At 45.2% G+C, this 21,142-nt stretch overlaps 1 protein-coding gene across 6 annotated transcripts in view; it reads left to right on the top strand.

The window, feature by feature from the left end:
• Positions 1-3,544: 3,544 nt before the first annotated feature.
• The window catches only part of SLC8A3 (solute carrier family 8 member A3), a gene marked incomplete at both ends in the record, with an annotated part of 88,071 nt that continues 70,473 nt past the window's right edge, over positions 3,545-21,142 (top strand). For all 6 annotated transcript variants that reach the window (XM_080619203.1, XM_080619201.1, XM_080619205.1 and 3 more), the window contains one exon: positions 3,545-5,310. In XM_080619203.1, the coding sequence (XP_080475329.1) occupies positions 3,545-5,310 (1,766 nt within the window). The remainder of the gene's footprint in view (positions 5,311-21,142) is intronic.

The following is a 21,142-nucleotide window of genomic DNA, read 5'->3' on the forward strand; positions in this document are numbered from 1 at the left end:
GTTGCGCTGGCGTCAGAGGAGTGACACCTCCTCCTGGGTGACTAGCACGGACTCAGGACTGTGCTGCAAGCCTGCCTGCTCAGAGTGCGACTTGTGCTGAAGGGTGGCTCTTGTCACAGTTAAGCACAGTTGCTGCTAGTTAGAGGAGGGGTAAGGGACATGTCTGCTTCACTCTGGGGAGGCCAGAACTATGTAGATCCCCTCCACTAATTTCTGGACTGTTTAGTAGATATATCTGAGGGAAAATTTGCAGCTTGTATAAGCAAACTTGCTGACCTAGAGCTACAGAGTGAGTTTTAGCTCTTCTATCCTCTGTCATCTGAATGTTAAAACTGTTACCGCAATGTTTTATAAACAACAGTTTTAAAATGTAATAGTTTTATTCTGTGTTGTAAAGCACTTTTGCATCAGTTCCCAAGAGGGGAATGACAGTAAGAATGCTTCACTGTTTTTCAGATTGGTTAGGTTAATGCTTTTCATATTAATGAACACATACTAAGATTTTATTAGACAGTGCATCTGTGGGCAAAGTTCCTGTTGATCTCACTGGGGAGTTTTACCTGTGTCAAAGAATTGCAGGATCAGGTCATTATTGTACCACTTTAGAAAATGATTGTGACCTCCACTTCATATTAAAATGTTTGTCAAAGCAACTGAAAAAGAGTGAATAAACATATTCCCAAATTCTGAGATTTTAGTCTATGACCCGCTGCCTGAGTTTGGAGGTCCTAACACATAAACAGAGGCTACCCTGGTAAAGGTTGTTTTTGAAATAATATACTATTAGTTTCAGGAATAAACTTGAAATCAAATTAAAAATTGAAGAAAGACTGGCAAGGTCCTGGAGTGTATTGGGGGAAGGCTAGAACAGAAACCATCATGGCATTACAGAAGGTAGACAGATAGTGTTAATTACAGAAGATGGTTGTCCCACAGAGAAGGAGGTTGGTGGTAGCAGTGATTTATTTCAGAGGGCAGTTTAGTCATTGTACTATTCCTAGAAAAGGCTCTGAATTTAAACGATACTTGACTCTTAAGTAATCTTTGAAACCAAATTTAGGCACTTGAGTCACATAGATGTTTTTGAAATTACTTCTGTCTTTCTGTCAGCCATTTCTGCATGGCTGATCTTGGAAGACATGGCACTTACTGGCTGCTGTACAGTTAAGTAGGAGCCGGGAGCTGGAAGTGTCATGAAGTTGGTGGATACCTGCCAGCAATTGCAGTACAGATAAGGATGATCTGATGTGCCTGGGGTGTTTTGGAGCTGCTGTGCTTGTGCAGTTGGTCTCTGCATACACCTTGACTCAGAGGCACCTGGAACATGTCAACTTCACTGTGCGTCTGCACACATCTACCTTGCAGCCCGGAGATCTTGGCCTTGCTGCTCGTTATCATTCTGCACGTGTTCACTGGCCCTTCCTCAGGGATTTCCCACCATCCCACAGCCAGAATGCTAGAGCTGGGGCTGGCTAACAGCCCTCAGTGGGGCTGAGGGGCTCAGTCAGGCACTGGGACTATAGTAGCAGGCAGATGAGTAGGCACTGGAGAGAGAAGGTAAGTGGGCTAATGAGGAGAATCTTGCTCTTCTGAATTAGTCCAGGTAGCATGAAGAAGTGTATTGTTTTTTCATATCAAGGGTGTCAGATATGGATTTGTGATCCTGATACTGCATAATCAATTCTCTCCCCTCTGCTATGCTTTGTCAGGAGCTGTTTTGTTCATTTTGTTCATTTGCAGTCTTTGTTCATGCTTTCCTTCCTGTTTTGCTTGTCTTTATAGATTTTTATCTGAAAGTTGAAAATGTTTTTGTTGCTATCGGGAAGATTGCACCCACTTTTGGAAAGAGGAGAGTGACACAACATGATAGTAAAATAGCCATTCGAGATGCATTTGTTAATGCTGATAACATGAAAATGTTGCCTGGAATATTTACAGTGCAAGGGAGAGGGAAGGGACCTCTTCAAGTGTTTGGGGGCCAGTTCATCTCTTTGAACTGCTGCCATCTGAACTTTAGGTATCTGCTGTAAACTGGGCACTCTCTTGAGACCATGGAGAGAGATGGGAAGGGACAAAATCCCTTCTGGAGATGTGTGTCTTAAATACATCTTTTGGGTCAGAACAGAGTGGGACAGGAAGGATCATCCTCTAGAAACGACTGTTTTTCCTCTGACAAAGGGAGCCAAGGTGACTTCATTTGACTTACTGCCCAAGATTTAGCTACAGGAGGGAAACGAATCCCAGCCCTACTGATCTGGCAGTACAAACCTCAGTGAAAGCCATTGGGAGTTAAGACTTTTGAACTTTCCAAGTGTTGTAGGTAATGCCGCTATTAAGTTTGATGTTTTCTCTGAGGTACTTGGCTGTGTCTGGACTCAGAAATGTGATTTGGTATTTTAAGCCTGAGATCAAATTCTTCCAGAGGCCTGGTATACAGGGAGGAGAACAGTATGATCCATGACACTGTGAAGTGATCAGAATCCAATTTTAAGTGGTGCAAGCCCTACAGCAATGTAGTTCCTAAGTAATAGAAGGCATTATTGGGCAGTAATATGCTGAACCTACGTGATATCATTTTTGGTTTGCGTGGTATTTTATGTTAGAGATTAATTTTAGAGGGTATTTGAAAATATATCAATTTCTTAGGGATGCAGAGGGAATGTTGGTGGGTACATGAATTTTGCTCTGTCTTCTGGGTTCATGAGCACAGCTTTTTCTAACTGTGGAGGTTTTGCAGGTTTCTGTGACCATTTAAAAGGAGGATTGTTGATGTAACATGTGATCATCCAGGTCACAATGGAAAGCCTGGTGAAAAATGGCCTTTGGCACTTTTTTGAGCTCAAGAGTCCTCTGCCCTATTTCTGGGCTGACATCTTTACCTCCTAATGTGGAGACCCTGTGCCTCAGAAGCTTACGGGATCCCTAGGACCATACTGGAGACTCTGCAGCCCATTAAGAGGGGCTGGCTGTGGGGAAGGTTTGGCCACTAAGTTACTCCATTATTCGTAACTGAATTATGTCCTACAAATTGGCTTCATTTGGAGATTGCTCACTGGCCTCAAATGGTGCTTCTTATGCTGCAAGTGATTCCTTGACTTGTTTTATCTCCTGGGTGGTGAGATAGGAGAGTCTTTAGATTTGGTTTCTTATGCTGAATTGGAGTGCTATGTGCTGGGGAACACCACAGGTTCATTAGCTGAGTGGCAGCTGAGCACTCAGTACTCCTGTTGAACATGATGTAGGTCAAGAATGGGCTATTACATATATACAGTTTCCACTGAGTTACTTTTCTAGTAATTGATCCTCATCTGCAGGGCATGTAAGAGTTGCAGTTTGTTAAAGTCCCTGCTAAATGCCTTCTTCAAAGTGACAGAGAGACAACCCATGCGTCTCTACCAATACTCTTCAGTGGTGAGATACTGAAGTGCATTTGGGTAAATGTTGCATTTTCCTTTTCTCTCATGCTTCCCTCCCCCCTCTCTGTTTTGTTTGTTTCAGGTTCTCGGCCTTTTTGGATCTACACAGTGGAAGTTGCATCTTGTGTATGGCGTGGTTAAGCTTTCAGCCTGTCACCTCGGCCTTCCTCCATTTTGGGCTGGTTACTTTTGTGCTGTTTTTGCATGGTTTGCAGGTGGATGCTGGCCTGACGGGAGACTCAACCAGTTCAGTACAAAACAGCTCGTGTTCAGGATCTTTTGACTGCAAGGAAGGTGTTATCCTGCCAATATGGTACCCAGAAAACCCATCCCTTGGGGACAAAATTGCCCGTGTTATTGTATACTTTGTAGCACTGATCTACATGTTCCTTGGAGTCTCCATCATTGCAGATCGTTTCATGGCATCTATAGAGGTCATTACATCACAAGAAAAAGAAATCACGATTAAGAAACCCAATGGAGAAACCACAACGACCACCATTCGGATTTGGAATGAAACTGTTTCCAACTTGACCCTCATGGCTCTGGGCTCCTCTGCTCCTGAGATCCTTCTGTCTCTGATAGAAGTGTGTGGGCATGGATTCATAGCTGGAGACCTGGGGCCGTCTACAATTGTTGGCAGCGCTGCTTTCAATATGTTTATCATCATTGCCATCTGTGTCTATGTGATCCCTGATGGGGAAACCAGAAAGATAAAACACCTGAGGGTTTTCTTTGTCACAGCTGCTTGGAGCATCTTTGCTTACATCTGGTTGTACATGATCCTTGCTGTCTTCTCTCCAGGTGTGGTTCAGGTCTGGGAAGGTCTGCTCACACTTTTCTTCTTCCCACTTTGCGTCCTTCTGGCTTGGGTAGCAGATAGACGTCTGCTTTTCTACAAGTATATGCACAAAAAGTACCGTACTGACAAGCACAGGGGCATTATCATAGAATCAGAAGGTGATCACCCTAAGGGAATTGAGATGGATGGCAAGATGATGAACTCCCACTTTCTAGATGGAAACTTAGTGACTGTGGAGGGGAAGGAGGTAGATGAATCTCGCAAAGAGATGATCCGTATCCTTAAGGACCTGAAGCAAAAACACCCAGAAAAGGACTTGGACCAGCTGGTAGAGATGGCTAACTACTATGCCTTGTCTCATCAGCAAAAAAGCAGAGCCTTTTATCGCATTCAAGCTACAAGAATGATGACGGGAGCTGGCAATATTCTGAAGAAGCATGCAGCTGAGCAAGCCAAAAAGAGCACCAGCTTGCATGAGGTGCAGCCAGATGAACCTGAGGAATTCATCTCCAAAATTTATTTTGACCCATGCTCCTACCAGTGTCTTGAGAACTGTGGTGCTGTTCTCCTGACAGTGGTGCGGAAAGGAGGGGACGTGTCCAAGACCATCTATGTGGACTATAAAACAGAGGATGGCTCTGCCAATGCTGGTGCTGACTATGAGTTCACAGAGGGGACTGTTGTCTTGAAATCAGGGGAGACCCAGAAGGAGTTCTCAGTGGGAATTATTGATGATGACATCTTTGAGGAAGATGAGCATTTCTTTGTTCGGCTCAGTAACCTCCGTGTGGTGGAGACTGAGGAACCTTCAGAGCTCAGTAACTCCCCATACCCAAAGGCCATATTGGCTTCTCCTTGTGTGGCCACAGTGACTATACTGGATGATGACCATGCTGGCATCTTCACATTTGAGTGTGATGTTATACACGTCAGTGAGAGCATTGGTGTGATGGAAGTCAAAGTCCTAAGGACATCAGGTGCTCGGGGTACAGTTATAGTGCCATTTAGAACAGTAGAAGGGACAGCGAAAGGAGGTGGAGAAGACTTTGAAGACACCTATGGGGAGCTGGAGTTCAAGAATGATGAAACCGTGTAAGTACCCAATTCATTTTTGTTCCTGGGTCTACTTCTGGTATTTAACCCCACATTTTGCATCCATTACAGGTGAACGCTGACAAGGGACAGGCTCCTTTCTTCAGCTTTCCATCTGTTTTCCTACCTCTTTCAGGCAAGAACCGACAGCAGGATTTAAGAGCTCAAAGCTCTTGTCCCTTCCCTCTTGGGAATGACAAAGTAAGGCTTAGAAATACCGGGGCTTCAAGGGAACAGGAGGAAAATATATCATTCTTTGAGGTCCTGTACTAAACCTAGGGGTTAGTGAAGAGTTAAGGTAGAGAGAGAATTAAAAGGGCAAGCTTTTACCTGCTGGGCAAATACGGGAAAGCCTCTTTTTGAACACCAGACAATCCCTAGATGAAAAGTTGACAAGTTATTCCCAGGCAAGCAAGAGCTGCTCAAAAGACATTGGGGCTTTATTTTCACAGGAGCAATACATCATACCTGTGTCTCTAGGCTTCCTGTGCAACTTGCAGGTCTGTGTGGCAGCTAATTCACAGTATAGGCACAGCTGCAAGCTATTCTGCTGGACTTGTGAAATCCTTCCAGCCTTTATGTCCCTATGGTCTACCAATATTCTCCACATCACCTTCTCTATGATCTCTGTATGTCTGTTCTTTTACTACCTGTGGTTTTTCCCCTTGTAAAATACCATGGCAATTGGCAATAATGGTCTAATGCACTGCAGCTCACAGCCTGTCCATGTGCCTCCATGACCCAGTGTTTTCATACAGAATAAGGAAAGGAAGCAGAATAGCCTGCACCATCCTGTCAATTCAGCTCTTTTATTGCTTACAAAATAGCTGATACAAGGTAGGAAGTAATAAAGACCAGAGAGGCGATAATGTCTAATTGCTTTAAGTACCTGCTGTTAACATTCCTGAGGAATGAGAAAAATCCTTTAGCTGAATAGGGAGAGGGGTGTGAGCCTAGTGCTAAAACTCCCTAATTTTAAGTACCTAAGTTCCTCTTGTTAACACCTAATCACCTTAGCCATCAAAGGAAGAATTGAGCAGACTTGCAAGCGGCATCAGAGAAAGGAAATACTTGTACCAAGCCTCCTGATACAGTACACAAAAGGATGTTAATGTATTAAATGCTATGGAGTAGGGATTCCCTGTTTCAATAGCACCTTCTGTCCTACCCCACTAAACTATTTAATCCAGCTAATATCCACAATCTCAATGCTCGATTATAAGTACGTGTTCTTATTTAGGGAAGAGAAGCTCTTGGTTGGCTGGCTTCAGCCATTATCAGAGATGGAAGAGGATCAGCTGTCCTCATCTGTCCTTTTCAGGGAGATAGGCCACGGAGGTTAATCTCCTCAATCGAGCTGCAAGCTCACTTCTCTAGAGAAAGTGAAGAAGAATGTTAGATGTGTGGTTCTAGTCTCCTATGAGTAGACTGTCTAAAATATAATGGCCACTACCTTGCTTCAGCCAGGTCCTGAAAGAAGAGATTTTTCTTGCTTGAACAGGACCCATCAATGAAAGGCAGGTAGGTTTGGATTACCAGAGAATAAACTCACGAGCCATCTTCCTCCAGAATGTACTCCCTTTCTTTCATCTTCCAGCTGGTAGAAGGCTTTTTGTCATTGAAAACTGTAACAGAAGGTCAGAGCATACCCACATAGTTGCTCACTTAAGTTAAAACAAATTGTGTTCAGCAGGACCATGTGCATCGTTCTGGCACAGACTACTGAAAATGAAAGCAGTCCAGAAAACAAGTATGCATAGGTTGCTTAACAGTGTGGCTTGTGACCCACAGAAGATGCCCTAGAGCACAGATGAGACATTTGTGTTGTACTTAAAATTGTGCTCATGCTTAATGAATTAATGTGACTTACACTTCTGCATCATAAGACCGCTGGGAAAAAAGCCTGCTAGCCATAGTGGTTATGGAGACCATGTGGCTAGCAAAGATCAATTTCCTTTGAAGCTAGAATTAACGTAGCTGGCTCAACACAGCACTTAAACTAATAATCCTAAGAAGCAGGAAGATCATGTCAGCCAGCAGGTTTCATTTTAAATCTCCAAGTCTTCTGGGAATGGAGTTTTGGGCTGGAAACAGGTTGGTGTAGTTTTTAGTAATCAGTCCTTGGCCTTTAAATTCAGTGAACACAGGTCAGTTGTTATACTTTGCCAGCTCTTCTCTGAGGTGCAGGTGGAAGCAGCTGTAGAAACCTGGAGGGAGTAATGGGTTGGTTTAATCTCTGAGTCAGTTTCATCTCTTCTTCCTTTTCTTCTAAATCTGAATGCAGAAAGACAATTTTGAGCAAATATTTAGGCTGCAAACAAATTTGAGGTGATTCAGGTGTGAATTTGAAGTTCAGACCCATAATGCTACTCTTCTAACAAATGTTATCTAGTTTTGATCAGCCCAGTTAGGGAAGATGGGTGGATAGGATGTTTGAGATGGTTTTGCTGACTCACAGGGCAGCATATGAGCAACTGGTCATGGTGTTGTTTGATACAAGGCTGTATGAAGACACTGGGTCAATAAATAGCTAGGGGCTTGACTGGCTGAATATTTGAGGCCCTGCCTCTTAAATGCCTTGCCACTGAGGGGGATCCACCATGAGGTACTGACATCCCTTGTGTGCTGAAGGGGGGACCAAGGGTCCACAAAGCCTGGTGGAGCAGAGGGGAAAGCAGGAAGAGTAAAGTGGTCAGTATATAAAGCTAAAGACAGGGGGCTGAGAAGAAGTGAGAAGTTACATGCTCCCTATTTCAGCCTACTAATTGGGCTCTCTCTTAGGAAAGGTGAAGCTTGGGCTCAAGTTTCCGTGCTGGTGTAGGAGCTGCTCATGGATGGAGTCCTGCCTACTTCACTGCTTTAATTCTGTCATTCTCATGGAGTCACTTTGAAGAGATTTTTGAGTCATGGAGGAAGGAAACGAATTAACAACATCTTGCAGACACATAAGACAGTGCTAAGCTTTGCTGTAGCCACACGTGTATGCTAAGGATCCACACAACTGCAGCTACTGAAGAAACACTGATCAGTGTGAACTGGAGGAGAGTAAAAACTTCATATTCTCAGCTTGTCTGACACACAAATTAAAAACTTCAGCTTGTGTTCTGCAGTGGTAGGTGATCTATAGGTAGTTTGTAGGTCAGCCTACTGAAGTGTAGCAATAGCTAGATTAATCTGAGAGGCACTGGATTACGCAGCATCCTTGAGATTAAACTATAGGAGAGTTGCTGCTGTCTACCAAATCCCTAGGGCTAAGGATAAATACTTTCCTGAAAACTAGATGGAGAAGGGGTCTTCACTTAAATATAACAAGATAAAATACCTTGGGATTGTTTTTAAGAGGCTTTCCCTAAAGTATGTGGGACTAAAAAAGCTGAGTTGATGCAAACATTGCAGAATGTGAGGGAAATGGATCCTGCCACCGGCTCTTGCTTCTTGCCTCTGTGATTCTTTCTAGACTAACACGGTCAAAGTTTCCTTACTCACGTTTGGGTGGGAGCACAAGACAAAGCAGACTGAGATGAGGAGTCTTGAAACAATGCTGTTATTACTGAAATATGATTTCATGCATAATGTGTATGTATGGATGTGTATGGGTGTTGGATAGCTGAAAGTCCAAGCCATATGATCTTTAATGCTGCCATCTGTTGAGAAAGGAATTGATCAGATCTCAAGTATTTGATTATGCTGCCTCTTTTTCAATACACTGGTTATTTCTGAACTCCTGCTCCAATGAGGGTCAGATACAACCTGAGCAGTTGAAGCAGAATCCTAGGCTCCAGTGAGGGTCAGATATGACCTAAGCAGCTGAATCAGAATCTTAGCTTTCTTGTTGACTAAAAGGAAACTCAAAATATGAAGTTTTAGTCTTAGATTTTTTTTTTTTCAAGATGACCAAATGCTTTTCTATTAAGTGATTTTATATGGAAATAGATGTTAGGTTCTTAAATGTATGAAAACATACAAGACCCAGCTGCTCTATCATATCTGAGCAATAAAGAAATCATGAAGAGTCAGCAGCAAAAAAATTGAGTTTTAAGGTTTTCCTTTTTGCGTAATAAAGGCAAGTCATTATGTTTAATTTAAATTTTCTGTTTAAACTGTTTCCTCTCCTTAAAACTCTTTAAATTCATATGGAAATTTCTCTAGGTCTTGCTTTAGAAAGTTTAGGAAGATACACAAGTTACCAGCAGCTAACTGGTATGCCAGCTAGAAAATTGAGTGGCAAGTTCTGCTGTGGCAACGTCCATTGCAGCAGCTATACAGAGTTAAGATTTAGGCCAAGAACTCGACTTTGTTATTTGCCTTTGTTGCTGGTTGCTCAATTGCTTGCAGCACCTGAAGGTTCCTACAGGTGTAGCCATACACCATGCACTGATCCTAAGGCTTTGGAGTCTGAGAAGAGTACCCCTCAAGACATTGAGACTAGTTAGTAGTACTCCAGACAATGAGAATTTGTTGTGTGAGGACAATGGTTTCTTTCTCTCAGGACTGGCTCTCTTCCTGGTAGAGCCTTCTTGAGATAGAATTTGAGACTGAATCCCCAAACTCTTCTCCAGTTTGTTTTGATCAGTGGGTAAGCTCCTTCTGGCTTTCTCTTCCTACACCTTCATGTAAATTAGGAGTTCTTAATTCGTATTTTAATTTGGGTTAAGGGAAAACAGTGGCAGCTGTTCCCCAGTGGAAAACCCCCCAACCAACAAACACCACATTCCCTCACTGTGTTGCCAGTGGTGAAAGGCTGTGAATTTTTTTATTTATTTGTTTCTTGCTGTGAATGAAATTCTCATGTTGCTGTTCCTAACACTGCCAGTTTCTATTTTAACTCAAGTCATTTACACACATGCACCCACTGGGCTTCTGCTGTAGTCCCCCTATGAGTTCTAGGTGGTGTGACCTGCAGGGGATTAGTGTTAGGCATCAGGGGCCTGTTCTGGAGCGTACACAGAATCAGTCTGCAGAAAAGTGACGCTGTTACATCATTCTGGGGAGAAGAGGAGCCCTGAGCTGACCTTCACGTTCCCAGATAGTCCTGTTGGCAGGTGTTAGGGGGGGATGTACTTGCCATCTGTCCATGAAGAAAGACAAATTACATCCTGTCTCAGAGGCTGTGACTTCTTGCCCATCAAAGGAAATACTTGTATGAGTTTGTGACAGCATTGGAAAGGGATGGCCTAGGACCTCAGCTCAAAAGAGAAGCATGTGGTTGAAATTGACTCTTCAGAACTGGTGTGTGCTTTATCTAGCAGGGAAGCCCCTGGGAAGCTCATGGGTTCCTGAAGTGGGAAGCTCATGGGTTCCTGAAGTAGGAAGCTCTTGGAAGGGATGTTCTAGGAGGTATCAGAGAGGGCAGTAATATTCCTAGTTTAAAGTAAACAAACTAGAAAATTCACCGTGCCAAATGACACAATCACGTTTCGGGTTTGAAAACAAACAACAGGTAAGAACTGATCCAAGATACAAGAAGTCTGCTGTGGCTTGGGTGAGCTTTACCTACTCTACTCAGGCATTACTGCATGGACCACCTTTGCCAATGAGTGGCTTAGACAACATGCACTTTACAGACAAGTTTGCAGAGACACAGGTTGTATTTCCTTCCCACCTGTAAGAAGGAGAAGGCGCAGTTTGAATGATGCAGCTTCACGATATAAGAAAAGATGCTGGTGGCAAAGCTTGATACACCATATATCGCTCCAAGTCCATGGTGGGTTTTTTTAACCCACAGCGGGCACATTGCTTACAGCATTACTGTAATGTGTCTGTGACTTCTAACAGATCAGAGTGTCAGCAAAGTTTCTCAGTTAAATATGGACTTACCTTTTATAAATGAGATGAGAACAGCAGAGTCAAATCTCCCCAGCCCAGTGGTCCTCCGGCACATTTTTGATGTGGCTAAATAGAAGCAGTTGATCCTGGTGGAAGGCGGCAGCTCTTTCAAATAAGAGGTGATTTACCTGTTTCTAGCAGTGTGGCTTGTTTCTTATTTACCTCATGGCACAATAAAAGGTGACAGAAGAATTTGCTATGCTAGCTAATAGGAGTGCTGGGGACCAAGTTCATCCTCTGTTTAGCTTCAGTGAAAACAGCAGATTTAAAGCTGGGAGAAATGTGGACCAGTACGTATTTACAGCTGTCTTAGCAGATGGGCTGTTGACAGATGAGGCCCCTCAAGTCTCTGCCTGGGTGCCAGCACATACTGCTGTGAGCATTTCAACTGAAGCCAGTCCTGGTGTTGAGCAAGCCCTGGCTGCTTGGTGTGTTTTTCTGGAAGGGCAGTGATCTGGAAGTCTGAGCATTGGATAGGACCAGTTCTTTCTGCCGGGGTTTGCAGGACTTGTCCTTAGGAGGCCAATAGAGATGTCTGATGAGCTGCCTTGAAGCCTGAGCAGCCTTATGTGGAGCATGGTGTAGCCCCAAAGCCAGAAAACCTCTGGATATCAAATCCATGACAGCCTCCTGCTGCTCTCTTTCCAGATCCTGGTGTTGGAGCCCTTCCAGGTGTTAATAAAGGGCCAGGACTTGGCGCTCTTCCCCATATGAGCAAAAGTCATGGCTCTGATCCCTTGGTCCTTCTCTTAGACAGTGGAAAGTCTCCTTTGGTGTTTTTAGGTACTGGGAAGAAAGAAGCCTTTTCTCTCTCCCCAGTTTGCCTCTCCGAAGAGTTTCCAGGAGTGGTTGCTCCTGCCTGTCCTGTGGCTGTTGTGCTGAGTGTGTTGCGGATGGTTTCTCTGCTGCTGTGCCTCTTTGGTGCTCCATGTAGAAGCATGTTGTTAAAGTGAAATGGGGTAGGAATTAACTTTCGTTCTTCTGGTTTTCTTTCCATGAGATAAGCATGCCAAATGGGTCCTACTCTCATAAAACATCCCCACCTTAGTGCTGTGCTCTCTGTTTTTATCCTTTAGAGAAAAAAAGGTGTGATAAAGCCATCAATATTTGATGTAGGAATTCTGCTCTGCCTATCTCTGCTTTATAGGTTTTGCATCCTGGGCTGGTCTCTCCTTTGCCTCATATGCTTGAGAGTTTTGACTTAATACCGCTATCTCCACCTCCCTCAGTAAAGACAACTGGACCATGATTCTGTTTAGTAAGGATGTGCCAGGACCAGTATAATGACTGTGCCAGAATAAATAAGCACTAAGCGCTCTCTTTTCTAAGACATCAGCAATGATGTTTTATTTTGGGGTAGACTGTGGTTAGCTTTGATGGCGCATGATGTTGTCTCTCTGTAGTGGAGCCAGGGAGAAAGAATGTGTGAATTGGCAGGTTTTCCCAGATGTGTCCTGTTACTGACACCATTGGAGGTGAGCAGAGCTGTGAATAATGCAAAAGCACAGTGAACGGACTATGTATGAGCAATGACTGCTTGCATAGCAGCCTGGCTCCTAGGGTTTCATCAGTTGTATCCTGCAGAGCAATACCTGAAAGCTGCGGCAGGCTGGAGCATATCAGATGCCCAGCTACTGCTGGTTGCACCGTGGAAGCATGAGGAACTGTGTGTGTGCTTTATCTCAGTAGTGACCGTGGTGATTATCGTAGGGTCTTAATTTTCTATATTTAGCAACTTTTTAGCATAACTGTGTTTCTTGCTCTTTTTGTGGCCTGACAAGTGGAGCAGCGCTAGATGTGGTCTGTGGGAGTCAAAGCTGATGGCAGCTTCAGTACGTCATTAGACTTGGTGGTGGGCAGCTGGTGCTGGCTTTCCCTTCAGGTGACTTGAAAAAAAGATAGGCTTAGGGGCCTGATTATCCCACCCTTTGTATGGTACAGAGCAGCAAAAAAAAGACATAACAGATGTGACATCTCCCCTGGCTTGACTGTAAGCTGTAGGCAGCAGTGGTGGAGCAGAAGAGAAATGCAGGGTGGTTTCCTTGGTGCACAGCCCCAGAGGAGAGGATAAAGAGCAAAGGAGCTGCTGCCTTTGTGCTGGGAGAGCATCAGTAAGTGGTCAGATGGGGCTTTTTAATTCTCTGAGCTCAGTAAGCGGTCAGATGGGGCTTTTTAATTTTCTGAGCTCTGTGGGGAGCAATAGGTTTCACGTGTGTCCCTGTGCCGTGCTTCTGGCCAGCTGGGAGCCTGAGGAGATGAGGTGCCATGGTGCAGAGCAGTTTAGGGGTACCAGTCTCTAGCACACTGCTCACAGGCAGGCTGTGCTGGTACAATGAGGCAGTGGATTTTGCAAGCCTGGTGCTGCAGCTCCCTGAGAAGATCTGGTTCATGAGGCTAAACTGAATGAGTCCAGGCTAAACCGGAAAGCAAAATCCAGGGGTTGAAATAGGCCCCTGGGAGTATAGGTTTGGGTGCCCAAGTGGTGCAACCATGGCCAGCCTCAGGGGAGCAAGCTGCCTTGCCCAGGTTTGCTCCGGCTGTCCCTGAGGGACCATGGTAGCTGTTCATCTCTCCGGAGTGTTTGAAGGCAGGGCAAACAGATGGGCAGGCTGAAGGGGTAACCTTGCTGTAACAATGGGAGCCCCTCTTTGGCCTGGCTTGGGACTATAAATGCCCTGCCTTTGGGGACTGCCTCTCAGGGCCTTTCCTAAGGAGGCTGAGGCTTCCTCATACATCTAGCCGGCACATGACATCTCATGTGGTGCTGTATCTTCTGGCCTTGCACTGGGGATGGAGCCCAAGGGATGCCAACTGCCCTTGGTGAGAGATTTCTCCCTTGTTGTGCAGTGCTGTCCCAGGCAGCAAATGGGGAAGTTTCATGGAGCTGTGAGCTTATGGAGTATGCAGCAACAGCAAACTTCTGCTAAGGGTATCTCCTTTCCAATTTGGGGGGGTGAGGGGAGGGAGGTGATTTATGTTGTAAGTGAACTGTTGCATAGAGTAACCTCCTGCTCCCTGGAGGGTACATCTAATAGAATTCAAGGATATCTCTATCTTGTTCTGGGTGGTGAGAGCTTCCTCAAGCTGCTGCCCAGAATACTTGTGGGACACCCTATAATTCAATTAGAAGTACTCTCCAGGGAGCATAGAATTATATCATATCTATGAAACGTAATGACAGCCCCCTCGTATCACATGGTGAGCAACTCTCTGCTGCTGCCCAGAACCTTTCACCGGTAAGGAACTAATCTGCTTAGCGCAGATTGAACTCTGCAGTGTACAGCACTTACCCAAATGCTTCTGAAGGGAATCCCTGCCAGTGGAATAAACCTGTTAGCAGCATGTGAGCATTGCTGCCCTTGCATCCTTCTTCCCAACCCTCAGATCGCTCCAGCTGGGGCTGCTTCCCTCCACTCTTGCCATCCTGTCTGAAGCTTCATGGGAATTTTGAAGGATAGGAAGTTTTCTTTAACCCTTTAAACTTGTGGTTTTGCTCCTTGTTGGGTAGTAATAATCTGTGATATGGAGTGTGCTGAAGGGATTTAGCTCCATAATAAGTAGTGTTATCTGCTGATGTCCTGTAAAATTTTGATACAAGTTAGTATGGTCTGAGGGGAGAAATAATTGTAGTGCCAGTTTAAATGAAGCTGCTCTGGTGTGAACTGCAGCATCACAGCATCTGAAATGGTTTAAGTCTAGAAGTGAAGAACACCAAACTTGACCGTTACATATAGGACTTCCATGGGATATGTCATCCCAGTTAACTTTCACCAATGGCATCGGCTTAAATCAGTCTGCAGAAAACCAGAGAAGGAAGATGGGATGGGGGTCTGTAGTGACTTAAGGGTACCTAAAGAAATCACAGAAGTTGTCTGCTGGGAAATAGCATTAATTGCTTCATGACTGAAGGATACCCCTATCCCATACAGATCCAATGATGAACTGCTGAGAATGTTCTGCACCCAGACTTGCCGTAGTTTAGCACCTTCAAGACAGCTTTTCCAGAAACCCATCTACCTGTCACAAGCAGTTGCTGTGTGTGCTGTTGCATTGCTGGCTGACAGCCCCAAAATGTCTTTTTGTCTTCAAATACCAAAGCTCTGAGTGAGCTGGACACCTCTGGAATATGAGATGGAAGCAGAGAAGAGACCCTTGAGAGATGACAGAGGCAGCAGACAAGTGAGGCTTGCTCCTGCTGGGAGGCAGAAGAATATTGTGCTGACCTTGAAGGCAACGGATCTGCATCTCAGTGCATGTCCTTGACTAGGATTTGAGGGGTGAATTGCCAAGTGTGGAGCAGAGATGTGTTCAGATGGTGTTGTCTGCTTGGGGACAATTACATGAGGAATCACTGGACAGCAGAGCCTTGGTGAGGTATGTCCAGGGCTCAGAGGTGATCAGCTGTGAAATCCTAAGTAATCTGGAGAAAGTCAGATAGAGATGTGGTTGGAATGAGAAAAAGGAAATGGAAGAGTTACTTGCTGAGAGCCATGGGGCCTTAGTCTTCTCCCCTAACGTGGGGCTGGGGCTTGGTTTCTTGCTACAAGGCCAGTACTTCAGCCAGGACTTCTCAGTCAGTAGAGGTGCCTTAGAGGTAGGTTGAAATTTATCTTCTAGTTCTTCCTCCACTAATTGGTAGAGAAAGAAACTTTTAGCCTTGCTGAGGCAAGCTGGGGAAAGAGGAGTTGTTTTCTGCTTCCTGCTCTTTTCCTGCTACTGTCTGTACTCTGGCGTGCCAACCCACCCCTCCAAAAAGAAAAACAACCCCCAAAAAACCCATAGCACTTTGGAACCTACTTCTTCCCACTACCCATTGCCAGTGAATGCTTCAGGTCGTGCTGGGAAACCATCTGATCTTTTTCAGGCAGCATTGCCTTTAACTGAGTATAGCTTGGAACAAAGAGAGAAGCAGCGTTCTTCACCATGCGCATCTTCTTCCCTCTTGGCACCAAGGTATCTGTAATAAGGATCCCCAACTCCAAACAGTGCAGAAAAGTGAGAGATTTGGCATGAAAGAAAATGTTGAACCATCATGTAGAACCTGATGGCTCTGAAACACCATATCCTTGTCTAGAAGGAAACTTGGTCAAACAGTTACAGCAAGCTCTTCCCTGACTGCATTAGGGTTGTGTTTTCACTTCAGCTCTGGAGCAGTTTTCACTGCTCACCTGCATTTGCAGAAGGAAGTTGATGTGTGGTAACTCCTTGGTTTTCTCTTCCCTTTTACCAGCTGGCTTGTGCTTCACTTGGCCTTAGAAACAGTTATATGCTTTCTCTGTAATAAGGTGGTGGGACAGTTGAATGCCCAAGGTTATCTGACCTCCTGTAGACAGAGCATGGAGAGTGCCTGAGGAACATTGAGGTAATATTACTTGGTTGCCTCAGGCAGTTTTTCATTGGACTTAAAGGTACTTTGCATTTATATTTCTCCTGTGTTCAGCAGCCTGTAGTCCTGTGAGATTCTGTGGGATAGGGGTGATCTGGGTGAGAGGATGCCTGTGCTGGCCTTGTTTGAGGCTGGCAGTGTGTCTGTCCCATGAGGAAGGTTGCACCATTCTTGTGGAGCATGCAGTGAGTGAGGGGTGAGCACCTGGGCACTGAGCATCCTTCAGTGCTGGAAGTTTGTGTAGTGCTCAGTTGAAAGCGCAGGCTCTGAAGAGCAGGGTGGTCAGCACAGCTGGGATGCAGGGGCTCAAAATGGATGCTTTCCTTCAGCAAGATCACAGCTTCTGCAGAAATCACATTCTGCTTCCAACACGGCTGCTGAGTAGCACCAGGCACCAGGGACAAAGCATCTCCGGGGTGGCCTGTCCAGGGTCACCTCCGAGATGCTTCACTTGCTATGCCCAGATGCAGCACATTGATCCTCTTTGGGAACAGAGGTAGGCTGTTGGCTTTATGTTATGCTGTGGCCCTGCTGCCCTCACCACCCCGGGCTTCCACAGCCCTGTTCAAGGAGCCGGCTTGGATCTGAATGTCACCTATTGCTGCAAGGATCCTGCAGGGATGTGGTGTCTCACCAGAGCCCTACATTTAAAGCATCAACCTCTTGCTAGTCCCTTAGCAGCTGTGGAAATACTGATCTGCTTTTATCTACCTGCCACAACTGGGCACACCATTCCCTTCCCTCTCTCACGTCATGTATGCTGTAGGTAAGAGGTGATGCCACTGACTTCTCCATTCGTGCTGCCCATGCTGTCTCCAGTAAGGACCTGCTCCCAGACCCTGGTGAGCTCCTCTGTGAATTGTGGAGACTGAAGACCCATTCATAAAGGTGGCAGGGTCTTGCTCGCAACCTGCTTGTTAGCTGATATCAGGACATGTGACATGGGTATGTGCCCATCTCAACTTGTGCAATAAGCTCTTACTCACCCAAGCTTCTTTCCAGAGACCATTAGCGTCCCTTAGCAACTTTAAATTGCCTTTAGCCTTGACCAGCCTGAGAACCTACAAGGAAAAGCTTTTTGTACAGAGAAGGACACACAACTTGAAGTGGATGTATGTTAGCTTGTGCTATTTTTATGTGCAGAAAGGTGACTCAGTCAGCATGATTTTACTGTAGCAGATCACACTTGACTAACCCGATTGCTTTCTGTGATGATGCTGAAGTTGGTGGTCATGGAGAGCAGTGGGTGTCATTTACCTTGGCTTTTGTTGTTTAATGCTTTCTCCAATATAGTCATTATAGCCAGACTGGGGCCTTAGTCAGTGACTACAAGGGGGGTTAAAAACCTGTCAGGCTGGAAAGGTAATGGTCAGTGCTTTGAGGTTTAATGGGTAGCCAATTCCTAGGCACAACCTTGAGGAGTCAGCATAACGCCTGAACAGTTCAGCACCTTCATCCACACCACGAATGATGGGGTGACATGCAGCCCTGTCCAATGAGCCCATGGTGACCATGGTCCAAGGGGAGGGTTGGTACACTGGAGTGTGAGTTGCTGGCCTGTGGGGCCTTGTTGGCAGTGGAAAGTGGCCAACAGGGGCCTTGGAAAGCTGGACAAGAGAAATGCATGTCTGGTTCCTGGGCCAGGGTCATTGCTGCCCTACTGCAGTCTGGAGCCACCTGGCTTGGAGCAGCTCTGCAGGGAAGGAGCTGTGCTGCAGGGAGAAACGGCTCAGTTTGTGCAGTGTACACCAAATCAGGTCTGAAGCAGTGCATTGATTTATCAGCAATGTATAATTAACCAGCAATCAGTGAACTCTATAAGGAGGATCAATATAAGCAACACAGTGGAGAAAACAAGTGCTGGACACCTACATGATGCTGATGTTCAACTACAAATTTCTAAGCACCCTTCTGTAACTGGTCCCAAGAAGCTATGCTCACACACACAGTTACGTGCCCCTATGGTGCTCCTGTCTCAATGGCTGTTGCTGCCCAGGGTGGTCCTGTGGACTATGTGGTCAGCAGCATAGCACATCTTAAATATTAGCCCAATAAGTCACTGCTACTGACTTGGGAATTTGCAAGCAGTAGTAGAGGTTTATTCCCTGTAAAAGATCTAACTGGCTCTGGCCTTGACTGGGATGTCAAAGGAAGGTCTTCCAGGGCTACCCACCTTCTCCCCTGCTCCAGAAAATGTCCAGGCAAACCTGGTGAGGTAGGATTTCCCACCCAATGTCCATTTTCTGCCTTTTTCCCATCTGAAACAGGCGAGTGTTCTTAGATGCTGACCAGCTGAGGTGTTGGTTACTAAACACATAGCAGAGCTCCTGGGGAGAACACAGACTGGTGACAGCAGCTTGTGTCCCACTTTGGCAAGTGTCCTACTTGCTGAACCCCTGGGTAGTGTTAGAGGATGTCCCTTTTCATGATAACTATGTGTGACATGTACTCACCATGTGTTGTTTTTCCCTCTGCACAGCTGTACACAGATGTTATTGGCTGCTGGAAACAGCTGAAGACATGCAGCAACATGCTCTCCTGGTCATCGGTTGCTTTGACCTTTGGGCAGTATTTGTAAATTTTAATAGTCTGGTGCAAACTGAGGTTGTGGGGCAGAAGAAAGCACCCCTGGCATATGCCACTGTGTGATGCTGGCTGGAGCCCCAATAGTGGTGACCCCAGAGCAGGTTTCTCTTCAAAACATCAGCGTTGTAGCAGATTTGTCAGAGATTTGGCAGAAATAGAGAAAAAGCAGGAGAAATGTTCCAGAAATAAATTAAAAAAAAAAAAGAAGTGTTACTGATAAGGAAGGGAGAAGCACCATCTTCCTGAGATCTCAGATATGTATTTCATGTGGAGTAGCACAACAGCCAGCCTGGCTGTCTTTCAACCCTAATGTCTGATTTCTTCTTCTTTTTTCTGTTAACTTTCAATTTTAAATAGAGTAGTTCTCTGAGGGCCTGAGCTCAAGCCTCTTACATGTGATAAAGACTCGCATAGAGCGGAGAGAGGGGGCTGTGTTAAACATCTCTTTACTGGAATTTGCTGTTTCATTGGCAAAGTTGCTTCCACATCATTAGGACTTTATCAGTTGGAAGAGCAGAAGCCACGCAGTCATGGCAATTTATTTAAAACTTCCCTTCTCGGGCAGTCCAGGTGTCTCCAGATGGCCATGTGCCATGAGGACAGGTCAGCAAATAGCCATGAAATCGGGCTATTTACACGAGATTTTAACCAAGGTCTGCCAGGACTGAAGTGCAAGTAAGCACCGAAATATTTAAGTCCCCTATGGAGTGGAAGGACTTTCTTTTCCTTGCTGAGAGGGTGTGGAGATTTTACACGCTCAGAAGAAGAGTGTGAAATACTCTTTGAGAACCTCTGGTTTTGGTAGTGTTTCTTTGGAAAATAGAAAAAAGGAGCAGCTCAGACCCATTTTGGTTGCATGACATTTTTGTTTCTTGCAGTGACTTGGAGGGACAATAGGAAGCAATGAGAAGATGCAGTAAATGGTAATCCTTACTGTAAGGGGCCTTTCCTGCAATTTTTTTTGCTTTCACTGGGTTTCAGTGGAAGCAGGAATTTGGCTCTTCCATTGGCATTTTTTTGGCCTGGATAGAGATTGGGAAGTTTTCTATCAAGGCAGCTGTGGCTACATACTTTAGTCATCGGAGGAGTTAAATCTCAGTGATCAGGGTTAGAAGTGTGACATAGGAGATTAGATCTCGAACTCCATTTTGCTGGTGCACTGATAACAGGATCTTATCAGCCTGCCACTCTTATTTGATTACTAACACTTGCTACTGCAGAAACTGAGAGGGAGAGATGTGAAATGGCTATTGATTGGCAATCAATAGGGACTGAGGTGCTTTCATCAGTCCCAGGGAAGGTGGCAAATTCACCTGCTAATTGCAGCCTGCAAATCCCAGAGGAGATGCTCTGGGTACTGGGTATCGGCATGGCAGCATGTTTTGCTGTCAGACTGCTGCTATAAGAGATCAGTCTTGAAATTAGTGCTTTTGGCACTGTCCCTGTGTAATCCTGTGACATTACATCCTGTAACCCTGTGCCATCCAGTGACAGAGCCACCCATGCTCCAGCCTAAGGTTAGCAGCATTGACTGAATTAATCAAATATGCTCTGGGAGGATGGAGAACAACTGGATATTGTACAGTGCGGCTGACTGTGCTCACTGTTGGAATACTGATTCTTCATTAAACAATAGGGGCTTGTGAGTTGGGAATAGGACCGAGCCTCCATTTTTCTTGAAAAAAGCCAGATGGAGTTTCGTATTCTTTTCTCTCTTTTTGTGTATACTCCTGTATGCATCTTTTATCTCCTCTCCTTCTCTAGCCCTCCTTCATTTCTCAATTCACTTGTGGTTTTGCCTCCAAGTGCACCTCACTTCATGTGCTTTAAAAGTCCTTGGAGAAAGGAGCCAAGATTGGCCAATAATGCAAATATAAGAAAAGCTGAGGAACTTAATACATAATGGTGGTGTCACCTCCAGTAAGTGAGTTTTAAAAGATTAGAAAGGGCAGTTTCATGCACAGCCCTTTGTGTTCAGCATGCTGTGGTGGATACAGACCAGGGCACAGATGGTCCCTAAGTTTCTGGTGTCTG

The sequence above is a fragment of the Psittacula echo genome, assembly GCF_963264785.1.
Source record: "Psittacula echo genome assembly, chromosome: 5".
In the NCBI taxonomy this organism is placed as follows: domain Eukaryota; kingdom Metazoa; phylum Chordata; class Aves; order Psittaciformes; family Psittacidae; genus Psittacula; species Psittacula echo.